The 16,079-nt window shown below is 41.0% G+C and overlaps 1 protein-coding gene across 1 annotated transcript in view; it reads left to right on the forward strand.

Moving 5' to 3' along the window:
- Window positions 1–2,376: 2,376 nt before the first annotated feature.
- The window catches only part of PCDH10 (protocadherin 10), a gene marked incomplete at both ends in the record, with an annotated part of 59,362 nt that continues 45,659 nt past the window's right edge, over window positions 2,377–16,079 (forward strand). The window contains 4 exons of the mRNA XM_080796273.1: window positions 2,377–5,007; window positions 6,553–6,611; window positions 7,167–7,273; window positions 14,937–15,242. Coding sequence (XP_080652399.1) covers window positions 2,377–5,007; window positions 6,553–6,611; window positions 7,167–7,273; window positions 14,937–15,242 — 3,103 coding nt within the window. The remainder of the gene's footprint in view (window positions 5,008–6,552; window positions 6,612–7,166; window positions 7,274–14,936; window positions 15,243–16,079) is intronic.

A 16,079-nucleotide genomic window follows, 5' to 3' on the forward strand; every position in this document is an offset into this window, starting at 1 on the left:
CTATATTGTGGCATAGGAAGAAGACTGAACAGGGACAGCTGTAGTGAATAACAACCCTCTACAGCCCGTTAGTTAATATAAAAAATACGCTTTAAAAAATCTTTTTCTTGGAGAATTGACATTCATTCCACTCTCTAGCATTGAAGAGTTCGCGCTGTATTTTAACTTCACAAGAACTGGGTGCATGGATGCGCTGCTCTGCCCCCGCTTCACGGCAGTGGGCACTCGGAGCTCCTCAAGCGCATCCTTCGAGATCGGGGTGTGTGATTTGGCGCTCCGTTGGGGCTTTGCACAGACTTGTGCACCGGGCCAAGGAGAATGGATGCGAGCACCGATAAGTGTGCAAGCGCATTCTCTGATACCCGGAGCCACACAGACTAGGGCACTGCATGCGCTCGGCCACTGCCCACCTACCCATCCTCACCCCGGCCCGTGTTCTCAGCCGCTCCGCTGTTCTCACCCAGCGGTCTTGTCTCAAACTGGGCAACAATCGGTGCCCCGGTTTAGCATGGGGGTGAGGAGGGGAACCTCCAAATGTCAGAAAAAGCAGAAAATAGCCTGAGCGCGCCGCCGCAGCGTAGCACTTGGCGGGGTGAGGCGCAGGGATATCCGAAGCGCCTCACAGCGCCCAGCGATGCTCCGATGCCAGCGAGTGGAGCGTTAGGCTGGCGTGCTTGAAGGCAGTGCTCAAATGAAACTCCTCAGTCATTGATCAAAGCGCTCTCAGTTTGAACTAGGTCCCCAAGGGAATTAATCTATTTGGTAAGAATGTCGTGGATATATATACACCGAGGAAGGGAACAGGCAAGTCTGAGGGGTCTGCACATCTATAGTACCTGTCCTCCCATATCCCTTGGCGTGAATCCCTGGGCGTTTCAGGACCCACCTCCGCCCCACAGTCCAACCGCTTCACTCCTTTCCACACAGCCCCTTCAGACGCTCACGCTTAGTTTTACACAATCCATATCTCTTAAAAAAAAAAAAAAAAAAAAGCCAAACTCTGCCAGAGTCCCTTAATTAGGTAACCCCTGTAGTTAGTGGCCCCTCTGCAACTTTTTCCCTTCCCGGTGATTTATTTCCACGAACAGTAGTAAAGGAAAATACCTTAAAGGAAAAAGAATGTTAGCGTCATTGGAAACCCCGCTCCGGAGAGAGGACACCGCTGCTGTTGCTATTATGTTTTCGCATTTGCTGATGCAAACAGGGAACCTCTTTATTCCCTCTCCATTACCTGCGGCTGGGGACTGGGAACTTTCCGCGGCAGAGTCCCCAGCCAGCGCCTCGGGACCTGCGGGGCTGTTCTCGCTCTCACACTCACACTCACCCCGGCCGCCAGCCCGGACGCGGGTTCCATCCCGCCCCTCCCGGCTGCCGAATGACGCACATGCTTGACAGCCAGGTTGGCCAATTAGCGGCGACTCGGTGGGTGGTGCTCCTCAGCGATTGGTTGGCAGAATGAGGGCGCTGCGCAAAAACAGAAAAGCGGAGCGTTCGGAGCTCAGAAACTGCCAGCCGAGATCCAGGCTCTAGGGCTGAAGCAGGAGGGAAAGACTGGAAGGAAGAGAGACAGGTTAGAGGGAAAGAGGCTTGGGAAGAAAACAGCAGGAAAGAAACTGCTCATCACACTTATAGAGAGGCAGATGATGGTGGAGATGAGAACAGAGGGAGACAGAACTATGAAAGCCAAAAAATACAGATAGAGCGAAAAGAGGAGAAAATGCCAAGAAGAACATCCATCCGGAGAAATGAAGAGAATGAAAGTTTTATGCTGCAGAGCCGTTCTATGTTTTTCCGGCACAAAATTCTCTTGCTGTTTTTAAGCCCTTTTGCATTTGCCAGCCGTTGACATTGAGGCATGTTCAGCGGTGCCAGCAGCATCTCCTCTTCCTTCTCCTCTTCCTCTTCATCTTCCTCCTCCTCCTCCTCTTCCACCTCCTCCTCCTTCTCCTCCTCCTCCTTTTCCTCCTCTCCCTTCTCCTCCCATCAGCAAGAAGACAAAACCGAGGACAGTCTTGAAATATCGAAATTTCCTCCTTGGGATTTGCCAGCGCCGCGTTGCGCCAAGACTGTCGGAATAAAGGACGCTGACTATTGTATTATTATTTTATTAATTGGTCAGTGGGAAGATTACAGATGAGGAAAGGGGATGCCTGTCACCCTTCCTGCGCTAAGATTGAAAAATGAGGCTGATTTGGGGGAAGCCCTAAAATGAAGCTAAAGGAATAAGATTTTTAAGGACAGAAAGCCACAGGAGCCCCCCACATAGCGCACTTTTATTTGTATTTTTTTAAGATTTTTTTTTTTTTTTTCGTGGTGGTGGGGGAGGTGATTGGGTGGCTGGCTGGCTGCGGGAAGCTGCTTCCTTTCCCTTTGGAGATGATTGTGCTATTATTCTTTGCCTTGCTCTGGATGGTGGAAGGAGTCTTTTCCCAGCTTCACTACACAGTGCAGGAGGAGCAGGAACATGGCACTTTCGTGGGGAATATCGCTGAAGATCTGGGCTTGGACATTACAAAACTTTCAGCTCGCAGGTTTCAAACGGTGCCCAACTCGCGGACCCCTTACTTGGACCTCAATCTGGAGACCGGGGTGCTGTACGTGAACGAGAAGATCGACCGCGAGCAAATCTGCAAGCAGAGCCCCTCTTGCGTCCTGCACCTGGAGGTCTTCCTGGAGAACCCCCTCGAGCTGTTCCGGGTGGAGATCGAAGTGCTGGACATCAATGACAACCCCCCCTCCTTCCCGGAGCCGGACCTGACGGTGGAGATCTCTGAGAGCGCCACGCCGGGCACCCGCTTCCCCCTGGAGAGCGCATTCGACCCAGACGTGGGCACCAACTCCTTGCGCGACTACGAGATAACCCCCAACAGCTACTTCTCCCTGGACGTGCAGACCCAGGGGGATGGCAACCGATTCGCGGAGCTGGTGCTGGAGAAGCCGCTGGACCGAGAACAGCAAGCGGTGCACCGCTACGTGCTGACCGCGGTGGACGGGGGAGGAGGGGGCGGAGGAGGAGAAGGAGGGGGAGGCGGCGGGGGAGGGGGCCTACCCCCCCAACAGCAGCGCACCGGCACTGCCCTACTCACCATCCGAGTGCTGGACTCCAACGACAATGTCCCCGCCTTCGACCAACCCGTCTACACTGTGTCCCTACCAGAGAACTCGCCACCCGGCACGCTCGTAATCCAGCTCAACGCCACAGACCCAGACGAGGGACAGAATGGCGAAGTCGTGTATTCCTTCAGCAGCCACATTTCGCCCCGGGCGCGGGAGCTCTTTGGACTCTCCCCGCGCACCGGCCGGCTGGAGGTGAGCGGCGAGCTAGACTATGAAGAGAGCCCAGTGTACCAAGTATACGTACAAGCCAAGGACTTGGGCCCCAACGCCGTGCCCGCGCACTGCAAGGTGCTAGTGCGAGTACTGGATGCTAACGACAACGCGCCGGAGATCAGCTTCAGCACCGTGAAGGAGGCGGTGAGCGAAGGCGCCGCGCCGGGTACAGTGGTGGCCCTGTTCAGCGTGACCGACCGCGACTCAGAGGAAAATGGGCAGGTGCAGTGCGAGCTGTTGGGGGATGTGCCGTTCCGCCTCAAGTCTTCCTTCAAGAACTACTATACCATCGTGACTGAGGCCCCTCTGGACCGAGAGGCTGGAGACTCCTACACCCTAACAGTGGTGGCTCGGGACCGGGGCGAGCCGGCGCTCTCGACCAGTAAGTCGATCCAGGTACAAGTGTCAGATGTGAACGACAACGCACCGCGGTTTAGCCAGCCGGTCTACGACGTGTATGTGACCGAGAACAACGTGCCGGGCGCGTACATCTACGCGGTGAGCGCCACGGACCGCGATGAGGGCGCCAACGCCCAGCTAGCCTACTCAATCCTCGAGTGCCAGATCCAGGGCATGAGCGTCTTCACTTACGTGTCCATCAACTCTGAGAACGGCTATTTGTACGCCCTGCGCTCCTTCGACTACGAGCAGCTCAAGGACTTCAGCTTCCAAGTGGAAGCTCGGGACGCCGGAAGCCCCCAGGCTCTGGCTGGTAACGCCACTGTCAACATCCTCATCGTGGATCAGAACGACAATGCCCCTGCCATAGTGGCGCCCCTCCCTGGGCGCAACGGGACTCCAGCGCGGGAGGTGCTGCCCCGGTCGGCGGAGCCGGGTTACCTGCTGACCCGCGTGGCCGCAGTGGACGCGGACGACGGCGAGAACGCCCGGCTCACCTACAGCATTGTGCGGGGCAACGAAATGAACCTCTTCCGCATGGACTGGCGCACTGGGGAACTCCGCACCGCGCGTCGCGTGCCGGCCAAGCGCGACCCCCAGCGGCCTTACGAGCTGGTGATCGAGGTGCGCGACCACGGGCAGCCGCCCCTGTCCTCCACTGCCACACTGGTGGTGCAGCTGGTGGATGGAGCTGTGGAGCCCCAGGGTGGGGGCGGGGGAGGTAGCGGGGGGTCAGGGGAGCATCAGCGCCCCAGCCGCTCTGGCGGCGGGGAGACCTCGCTGGACCTCACCCTCATTCTCATAATTGCGCTGGGCTCGGTGTCCTTCATATTCCTGCTAGCCATGATCGTGCTTGCCGTGCGTTGCCAAAAAGAGAAGAAGCTCAACATCTACACATGTCTAGCCAGCGACTGCTGCCTTTGCTGCTGCTGCTGTGGCAGCGGGGGCTCGACCTGCTGCGGCCGCCAAGCCAGGGCGCGCAAGAAGAAACTCAGCAAGTCGGACATCATGCTGGTGCAAAGCTCCAATGTACCCAGTAACCCGGCCCAAGTGCCGGTGGAGGAGTCCGGGAGCTTCGGCTCCCACCACCACAACCAGAATTACTGCTACCAGGTCTGCCTGACCCCTGAGTCCGCCAAGACCGACCTGATGTTCCTTAAGCCCTGCAGCCCTTCACGGAGTACGGACACTGAGCACAACCCCTGTGGGGCCATCGTCACCGGCTACACAGACCAGCAGCCCGATATCATCTCCAACGGAAGCATTTTGTCCAACGAGGTAAGGCTGAAGCGAAAGGACCACCATCTCTCATCTCCTCCATCTGAAAGCCTTCTCTAGCCCGGCCCTTGTATCTCTGGTGCACTGTGTATTTATATTTAGGATATTAACTTATTTGTATCTTTGTGGGGGCAGGAATTGGGGGAGGCTATCCCACCCCTTCGTATGTAACCTAAACTTCGTGTTGTCCCTAATTTTCTGCGCTCCACCCTTCCACATTTACTTTCATTTCCTCCCCTTGGTGCTTTGCCACCTTGGACCCTCCTTCTTCCTTCTGGCATCGTTCCTTTAAAATCCTAACCCCTTCTCAGTCCTTTCCCTTCTCAGAATTCTGAGGGGAGCGAGGGAACTGCGATGGAGGGACTTTTTGGTACTGGCAAAGGTCTTTTTGCGTTTGTCCCAGGCATTAATAAAGTTAATTCTGTTTGCTTTGTTTATCGATGCTTTCAGTCGCGTGTAAAGTAAGCTATAGATTGTTTAACTTCGCACAGTTGTCTAAACTCAAATGCATGTTTTAGTGAATAAGTTATCAGATCCTTGTCCTCTGAACTCGGGTTGCAGAAAAGCCTTCAGTTTTGCTCTGGACAGCATTTACAGACGCTCCTCAAGTCCAATGCCCACACAGTGTGAATTTGAATGAAGTTGCTTTGGCACAAATCCCTGTAAGCGTAAACTAACAAAAGGCTTAAACAATTGTTACCTTAAATACATCTTTTAGCTAATAATCACCTTTTGCCACTGTTCTTGATAAATCACTGCTGTTGGCTTTCTTCCTTGAAGAATTTGGCTTGTCAATTCCGATTTCTTTTTAAAGATGGAGAAGTGGCAAAGTTGGAAGGAGGGAGGGAGGGGGAGAACAGAGTTGATTTATGTACAAGAAGGTTTGGAGCAGAAAAGGTGTGTGGATGGTGGAGGTGGGGAGGAAAATGCAGAGGGTGTTGGAGGGGGAAAAGTTTTGGAGGGGTATTATGAATTCCTTTCTTGGCAGGTTATTTTATTTATTTGAGTCTTAGATATTATTAATTGACTTTCATGAATATTTGTACAGCTCATTTGTATCTTAAGCACATTTTGAAAATAAACAACAAAATAATTCCATAAAATATCCAAACTTTTTGCTTATTGAGCGTGCTGTTTTTCTTGTGTCAACCAGTATGCACCTAAACACTTTTTTAGGCCACTGAAAGAAAGACTGCAGAGTATACCTAGGTTGACTCTATTAGGGACAATAGTTTATGAGCCCTAGCTATGAGGTCATTTGCATTCTCTCCTTAATGACACACACACATGCACACACACGTTTAAAATTGGCCTTTTATTTTTGCAATTTTTTTTTAACTTTTACTGAAAATCTAGACTGACATGTCCTCTGCATATTGCCCTTACCTTACCCAGTAATCACTAGGAGGAGGTCTTAGAACAACTTGAAAATTCATAAAACTATACACAAGTACTTAAACTAGACTCAGTTCCTAACCTCAGAAGAAGACTATTAGTTAAGCCCTTAGCATTCAAATGCTCTTGATTTATTTATTTTTTTTCTAGACTAAACACCAGAGAGCAGAGCTCAGCTATCTAGTTGACAGACCTCGCCGAGTTAACAGGTATGGACTTTTTTTTTTCCCCCTAGCCATGTGTGGACAGTTTACTACCTACGAAAATTAGGAATTAGATGTATTGTCCAATATTAAAATATAAGATGTATAAAGCATCTCCAGCTAGGTCAGAACATAAATACTGATTATGTTGGGGTTCCTAGACAATACATTAAAAATATGGATATAATTCATCTATATAAAGCTTACTGAATATATTTAAATATTTTAATATTTTATCAATTTATACTCCTACACTGCTTCTGATAGCCTCCCTATTCCAGGTGAATATATACTCTCTTTTATGAAAATGATATACACATATACATAATGCTAATCATAGAATAATGACTTAAGTGACATGTCTTAAAGGCTCAAACTGACTGTTCTGCTCAGTTTTAAAGAATTAGGCTTAAGGTGATGAAAACTAGCTTTCTGCAGAAATAAAGCCAACTGAGAGGTTTATGAATCTGCAGCACCATCGGTGACCATGTGGTGGCAGAAGAATGTTTTCTGTGTTTCTTCACATTTTTTATTCTAATACTCACGTTTTTATACTTCTAGTTCTGCATTCCAGGAAGCTGACATAGTAAGCTCTAAGGACAGTGGTCATGGAGACAGTGAACAGGGAGATAGTGATCATGATGCCACCAACCGCGGCCAGTCAGCTGGTAAGTGTGTTCAAAAGGCAATGCTGACTTTTGGTTTGTTGTTGTCGTTGTTGTTAAAAGTAAATCTAGAAAGAATGGTGTCCTGGGTAATTTTCTGTAGGTTTAAGGTTGGTAAGTCCACAGGAAAATGGTGTCATCCTATGTTGATAATTGTATATTCAAGGAGGATTATAAAAATCTAATGTTCCTTTGGGTAAAGTTATAGATTCGTTGTGAAATATGATAGAATATGAGCTATTTCTTCCTTATATAATGTTCTTTAGTGTAATCATATTGCATAAAAAAAAAACCCTATAGATTTCTCACCTGGTCAGGCCTCGGTCTTCAGTCAAGTAAGGTATTATTAGACTTGTTTATGGATGAGGTAACTGAAGATGAATGAAATTAATTGACCTGCACAAAATCACAGAGAATAAGTGGATGATTGGGACATAGAATCCAAATTTATTCCTTCCGAGAGCAATGCATTTTGTAAGCCACTGAGTATTGAATGAGAGAAGGAAAGGTGATTAAAAGTCATGAATAGGCTGAAAGCAAGATTTCCAATGCTGGGTTCTTAGGCTTCAGGTCATTAGTAAACATTTCATAATGTGTATTTTCTCAAGCATCCTAGGTTTCCCCATATTTTCAACGGGGTTCCTGACCTGTCAAGTGTTGAATCCCATGTGTATTTGTATGTAAGGGTAATGATAGCCACTGATGGGGTTGCAGTATAATGCATGTATTTTACATTGTTTATTTTACTTTTTTCTATATAAATTTAACTGTTAAATTTTATAGGATGCTGATAACTCTGTTTACTAATCCTTAAAGAAAACACTTTTAAAAATAAAACATATACCTTATAATGATGAAAATGATTTCACAATGGTTGGATTTTCTTCTCCCTTCATTTGCATTTCAACTAAGAAAGGTGCTTGTTGATTTTTTTTTTTACTTTTTATTTTTTGATTGAGTTTTTTGTTTTTCTGACATATAAAGAAATAGAAAGGCAAGTTAACCTTTGTAACTTATAAAAATGTCCATCACTGGGCCATCTCTAGATTCAACTCTGTTCACTTGATTTTGAGCTTCATTTTGGTTAATGATGTAACCACAAAGAGATAGAGCCCTCATTTTCAAGGTAACCTTGGTCCTAGAGAGCACACATTCCTTAACACACTTGGTGGACCTCTGAATGGTGCTGAGGCAGTGTGTCAAAGGGCAGTACCCGCCCCATGGTCTCCTGGCAGCAGTGGTTACTGCAAGCCTCTCACTTGGCTAATGTGTGCTGTGTCTGAGGCTGCCTTAGCCTTGGGAAACACAGGCAGGAGGAGGGGGAAAAAAGGCTGCTCAAGGGTCTCTTTATATTGCTGCAAGTCATTAATATGCAGACCTAATGAGACTTGAGAACTGCCAAGAATCCCCGGAGGTCCCTGCCCCTTGCGGGCCTTCACGCTAAGTGAACAGAGCATCTATTTAGTGTCTGGGAACCTGACAACAAACCAGATCTTGCCAGAAGTTTATATTTGAGTACAAAGTCCCTTTCATTTTTGGCCTATATATGGCATATGATTTATTGTTATCTTTAAAAAGCTGTATGTTTAGAATTGTTCATTCCTATTCGTTTTTCAGGGTTTCTAATTTAAGTTAGCCTTTTTAAACTTTTAAAACGAAACGTTTAATATTTAAACAGTATCTGCTGCATGTTTCCTTGGGTGCATTTTATTCTTTTCCCACTCCCCCACCCCCTGCTTTGTTTTTTTCTGTAGCACTCCAGTCTCAATGAACATTTCAATTAGTTTAGTCCCTCAGACATAATGAGCTATAATAACCTAACCAAAGAAAGAGAAACGAATAAACATCTGCAAAAAGTGCTAAATTTGTAAGATGGTTGGGAATAGATTCTTATCAATGCGCCTTCCCAGTACCTATTTTATTTCTCAGAGACTCAATGTTGCCATTTTGGTAATGTTTCTTTCAAATTATTTGAGATGTCAAAGATTTAAAAGGAAAATGAAAATGCCAAATTGTGTCCTGGAAAACATTTTTAAAAAGCAAGGCAGTTTGTATTTTTCTTTATCAATAGCAAAAAAAAATTCCCTATCCCTTTACATTCTTAAACATGAAAAATGTTACAGAATTAATTTATTTCTGTATTTCATTGGTGGTTCCAGGGCAGTTGCAACACTGAGCACAATAATTGCTGTTTGAGAATTGTAATGACACATTTGTGTTAAGAAGTAATCTCACCTTTGTGTACTGAATTGCAATCAGATTTAATATGTCTAATTTTATTGTAAGAATGATTTTGAAGTGTTTTCTTTTTTAAGTATAAAACCTAAATGCAGAGAATTGAAACACATTTACTTTTATGACTTTCTCCAGTTCACACGAATGTTGTGTACCATAAACTTTATAGCAAGCAGCTGTAATATTTCCTAAAAGTTAAACCCATTTCAGGTGAACAAGTACCTCTGTTTTATTTTCTTGTAAAGCCAGGTATTGATGACCTTCCAATTTTGTAATATTTAGGAAATATTATTCACAGCACATCTATTTCCAGGTTTACGATATGGAAAAAATTCATACCATGGCAAATTTTACTTGGGCAGTTTTTAGGGGGAAAACACCAGGTTATCAAGGAAAAATAATACTAGAAAGTCATAGACCCTGAATTCTGTCTTTCAGTCTGTACCTCATTCCATATTACATACATTATATATACTACTGAGCTTAGTGCTTCACCTGTTTAAACTTACTTACTGTTTATTCTCAATTTCTTTTTCTATGTTAACATTATTTTGTATTTATTTATTTAGATATGCCTTCTATTTATTCTTCTATGAATAGTTTTCTTTTTTGTTCTTTCTCCCCTACCCCCATGCTTTTCTCCTTTCTAAGCCATTTGCAGTCACCAATCTTGTTCATAGAAGGGCTTTAAACACGGAGGCAGCTGCACAGAGAATCACATAAGCTTTTTCAGTTTTCTACTGCACCTGGCTCCATGTGTGAAATTCTTCGGCTTGACCACTGCTCTGTGGCATTTTCTTTCTATAGCCTTGTCAAGGTGCTTTCCGTTTTTTTCAGTGCACTATTGATGTATTGGTTAGATATGGCAGAAGTCCAGGGAGATGTGGTAAATATATGCATAAAAGAGGAAAATCACAAGAGGAAAATCTGATTAATCACAACTCTAATAGCCAAAAAAAAAAAAAAAAGAAAAAAAGTCAAAGTGTACTTAAAAGAAACATAGTTACACTTTTGTTTAGTATCTTATTAGATTAAAAGAATTTTTTTTCTGATTTGCAACACTGATACAAACAGTTTAGTTGTATATTCTTAAACATTTTAACATTATTGCAGGTACATCTGAGGAGATTTATTCAGTTGTAAGAATGTTTTTTGCCTCGTTTTTTAAATATTTGCAATATGCATACTCCTGGAATTAATTGCTCCTTCTTAAAAAGTATATTGAAGAAGATAACCCTAATAAGTGATTCTGTTAATGTTACTTGTTATGGTGTACCTGAAAGTTGTCAAGTCACTCGTTCTTATAAATTCTTCTTTCAGCTACAGTTAGCTTCTAAGTGTGTTTCTTTTTTAATTAATTCTTGAGCTTGATACATGATACATGGTCAATATTAGGCTATACGTAAAAACAAATAAAGTGATTTGAATCGTCAGTATCTTCAAACTAGTAGGTAAAGTATATCATGAAATGTGTTCAGCCATTGCACAACTACTACATTATCAACAAGACAATTTTTGATTTATCGAAAGTACAAATTTCCCTTTCCCAACTCCAGTAAGAATTTAGATGCTGGTTGATTAGTGTCTGGACTTAACAAATAAAACGAATTTACATGATTGTTTGCAAAAGCTTATTCAGGTTTCTGGTGAAAACCTGAACTAAAAATTGATGTTACAGAAAGATTTATAATTAGAAAAATATATGACAAAATATTAGAGAAAATAGAGAAAAATATAAACATTTTGAATGATAAGTAGGGAGAAATTTTGATGTACATGTTTTGACTTTTTCATGAGTGAATTATGTTGATAAATATCTGACTATGAGCTATATTTTCCTAAAAATTATAGCAACTTTTGTGGTTGTAATTAATATCTCTCCATTTTTTTTGGTGCTAAGTGGTTAAAGGAGGACTGGAAATTTCTTCAAAAATTAAGTATTGATTTTCTTTAAAATTAATTTATCATGTTATGAAAAATTAAACATTTTTATGAAGCTTTGATGCATGAGGAAGAAATGTACCCATAACTTCATATTATTACATTCATCAGAAAACAGCACAAATTGAATACAATTATAATATTTTTGAAATGACAATTCATTCTCAGTGGTACTATTACTGCCTCTGACTATAAGGAACAAGTTACTTGCTGGTTAAAAAATATGTATTTTAAAATTGGTCTAAATATATCTTTGCATTAACAGGCAGTCTATCACGTCAGCTGTCATGCCTTGTAGAACAGATTATTTCTGAGAAGTTGTAAAAATAAATAACTAGAAGAAGAAATTTCAAATAATATATATATGTTGATATATTTCTTAGAAAATATCAAAACTTCAAAACTGAGGTTTGGTTGGCCTGTATTTTTCTGCTGTACAAATCTCACATGTTCTATAGTAAGGGCATTTGAATAAGAAAAACTAAAATCAAGTTAAATTTATTTTCTCTTGGGACTTCAATTTGAGCTTTTATAAATTCCAAGAGCAATGTGAAAGGCATGCATTTTAATATGTCACCTGCCCTATAATACCAGGCATTCCTGTATATCATGTAATTTATCACAACAAAATTGAAATATAATTCTGTTTATTTGGTCATTAAATAATATGTTTAATGGGCCTGGGGATAAATGAAAAAAAGGTAAATACTGTTAGTCTTTCAGAGACTCCCTGAAGTGAGGAATGATAATAGGAACATTTATCTGCTTCTCAAACTATACATCTAAAAGACAAATGATTTGAAATTTATTGATGTACTGTTTGTTATTTTTCTTTTAATTTTGTTGCTATGTCTGATATTTTTTTCCTCATGAGAAATCTTGTTTTATAAGTAAAACTGGTGAAATATATTCATGCACAATTTGTGGCACCAAATTTCTCATTCTGGTCATATAAAGCTGTGTGTTATTACTATGGGAATCACACTTTAAAAGTACTAGTTCATAAATACACTGAGAACATTATTTACAAGTGTTTTCTTTCTTCTGTCAAGTAAGATTATTCTTCCAACAAAAACTTTATCATATTTCACATTTTTCTTCTTATGCACATGACATATTTTCTGTACAGTTTCTTAACTCATGAGAACTTGAGTACATCATCTAAGGGAATTTTAACTAGCCTTTAATAACTAAAGAAGCCAAAAGCCAGAAAAACCATTAACTTCAAGAAAAGAAAATGGGCACAATTGCATATACACTATCTATAAAAACCAGTCCTACTGAAAGTAACTTCTAATAGAGTCAAACATCTTAATAATGTTGAGAGACTAGTTTATTACAATTTTTCTATAAGAGACATGATCTTATTTAAGAATATGAGTGTCTTTGGGTACAGGTGCTTGAAAAGACATTGACGATTATTAATGGTTCTGTGTAGTATATTTAAAATGATATTTATCAGTCCATGTGAGGAAAAATTGCATTAATTCCAAATTTTGCATTATATACCCATCTTTATTAGGGTCTAATAATACAATTTGATCTTACTATTTGAATTAATTCCACCAATTTCAAATTTAATGCCTTGAATTTAATTTTCAAACAAATGATTGCTCATAGTAATTGGACTTTTAACAGTAGTTCCATCTATCAAAAAATCATTTTTTCTCTATCACGCTGCAAATACAGAGCAGTTCTAGTACAGTATTCAAAATACAAATCTCTCTGGTTCTATAGCTTCTGCCGACTTTGTATGTCAATGTGTATCAGGGACATTGTCCTTCCCTTACTCTTTTCCTTTATACATAGCTCCTTGAAGAAATTGGATAAAAAAACTGAGCTACTCTGGTGTCTAGAAAAACATTGACTTGTTTTACATGCTTTTTTAGTCTGGTTCCTTATCCTGGTTTCAGCTCACGTTTTAAGTTCCTCAACAGTTCACTGATCAGTAATTTATTTCCCGGTTTATGCATGACAATTATCAATGGAACATTATAATCGAAGTCAGACTTGGCATTATACATAGTTTAATTTAAAATAAAAAAGTCATAAAGTGAGATTAATATAGGATAAGAAGCTTTGTTTTATTTCTTTAAACATAATTTACATAATTCACTATTCTGAACTCCAAAATACTTGTGGATAATCTAGAAGATTAATACTCTGAAAAATTTTTTTTCTCTATTTTATTCATACAGATGTTAACATACACACACAAACAAGTAAAGCAGTTTGTGACACAATACCATCAGGAATTTATAAACTAAAACTGACTCAAGAGTTCAAATCGCTCATGGTATTTATAAGAAGAAACAATCAGATGGGTTCATTAAACAAATATTAATCTGTCAATTAAAAAAAGAAATCCATGCTCATTCGAGAGTTTCTTTTATACAGAATAATCACACTCAAATTACTTTAAATTGATCTTGTTTATAAACAAGCACAATAAATGTGTTGGCATGTTTAGAAAAATATTAAAATGCGATTTGGGTTTATGTAGTTGTTTTTCTGCATGGGGTATTTAACAAAATAAATATCAAAAAGTATTCTATAATGCTCAAAAATTGTTGTGCTTTGCTTAAGAAACTGAACTTTCTTGAGTCATAATCAGATAATGTTGAATAATCTTGTTAATCTGTGGGAGACAGTGAAACTTGAAGATTTCATTTGAAATCTTAATATTCTCGGATTAGTAGGGAAACAGTTCTGTGTTGACTAGGACAAGTGTTTTTCCAATATGGAACAAGTAATAAAGTATTTGTCAATAGTATCTGCACCTGACTCACAATACACTTGATTACCCTGGTTTCACTAATTACAGTCGTTTGTTCTGGGTTTGTCTGCAGTGGTAAATAATAAGTGGTTTGTAGTAATATGGGCTACCAGAATGTCATTGAAATATACCTTTTAGGGTCATTTTCTGAGAACCTGAGAAAGCATGCTTTTGGCCACTCATGAAATGTTTCATTCTTGTTATTTATGAGTTTATCAATATGAGTGCTGTATTTCTGTTGAATTTCACTTTTTATTTCATATACAGATTTCATAATCTATATATCATCATTTGTGCTTCACATAGTTTGATGTTTTTGTCTCTAAGGAAGAAAAAATGTTGGATGCCTTATCATCATTAGAGATTATGGATTATAAAAGATTTACACTGTGCGTTTTTCTCTGTTATGAATTTCACCAGAGATTTTTAAAAAATATTTGTCCTTTTTCTACTCACCATTCCCTAGTTACTTAAATAATTTAGAGTCAGACCTTTTTCCCAATACTCTGAGAATTTTAGAAACATCTACGTCAGGGTCCTCTTTGCTAAAAGTCTAACCCTTTGGAAAATAGTACAAAGACATTTTTGGTTCCTATGAGGTTAAGGCAAGAAAATTTGGGCAAAACATGTTCATCCAGCCCTCTTTATGTTACCTGTAATCTCTCACATTAGTGAAACCCGAATCTGGAGTCTCTTTTTTTTCCCTGGTTACAGGTATGGATCTCTTCTCTAACTGCACTGAGGAATGCAAAGCGCTGGGCCACTCAGATCGGTGCTGGATGCCTTCTTTTGTCCCCGCTGATGGACGCCAGGCTGCTGATTATCGCAGCAATCTGCATGTTCCTGGCATGGACTCTGTTCCAGACACCGAGGTGTTTGAAACTCCAGAAGCCCAGCCTGGGACGGAGAGGTCTTTCTCCACCTTTGGCAAAGAGAAGGCCCTTCACAGCACTCTGGAGAGGAAGGAGCTGGATGGACTGCTGTCTAATACACGAGCGCCTTACAAACCACCATATTTGAGTAAGTATTACATAAAAGGCTTTATCAAAGTATTCCCTTTGAGGGAATAAGTTCAACATGCCATTCTTCTTAGTAAAAATAGAGTTCAGGTTGTTTTCCGAAACGAGATAAAAGTGACTCTTGGATGCAGGCAGCACTTTACTATGGAAAAATGAATATACGTATCAGGAAGACAGATTCCTGTGTTAGGATATGGTTGTTGACAACAATCAAACATAACTTTTGATGTTGAAAACATTTTTCAAATGTGCTTCATATTTCCTTTGAATACTGATCTCTTGTTTACTTGATTTCCATGTGTTTTGAAGGGCTTAATTAAGATGGAAAAACATCTCTTGACACTTGAGTCACTGGGAGATTTTATTTATTTATTTTTTTGATGCCAGCATTATCACATAATCATCCTTTTTCCATAGTGACATTAAACATTTTAGGCTAAATTAGGAAATCAGTGCAGCCATCACTTTGGCCATTAAATGTAATTTAGAAATATGTTCATATGGAGAGAGTCTCTGATCAGAATCAGAGAAACTATGTGATAGAAACATAGAAATAAAGCAATAATCTTCATTTACTTAAAATAATATGTTCTTCTAACATGGAGACATTGAAACCTGTACTCAGCTCTTTCAATATTGGGACCATATTCTCTAAGTGGATTATTTTATACAACCATTGTGAAAATAAAAATGCTTAGAGATTTTGTAGTGTATTTCCTTTGAGGATCTTAGCAATGAAACAATCCTATGTTCTCTGCTACATAGTTATCTTTTCCTTTAGTTAATGGGTAAATGCCACTGACAATTCAATAGGTTGGTCAAACTGTATAAACAAATG

This window comes from Martes martes, assembly GCF_963455335.1.
Source record: "Martes martes genome assembly, chromosome: 2".
In the NCBI taxonomy this organism is placed as follows: domain Eukaryota; kingdom Metazoa; phylum Chordata; class Mammalia; order Carnivora; family Mustelidae; genus Martes; species Martes martes.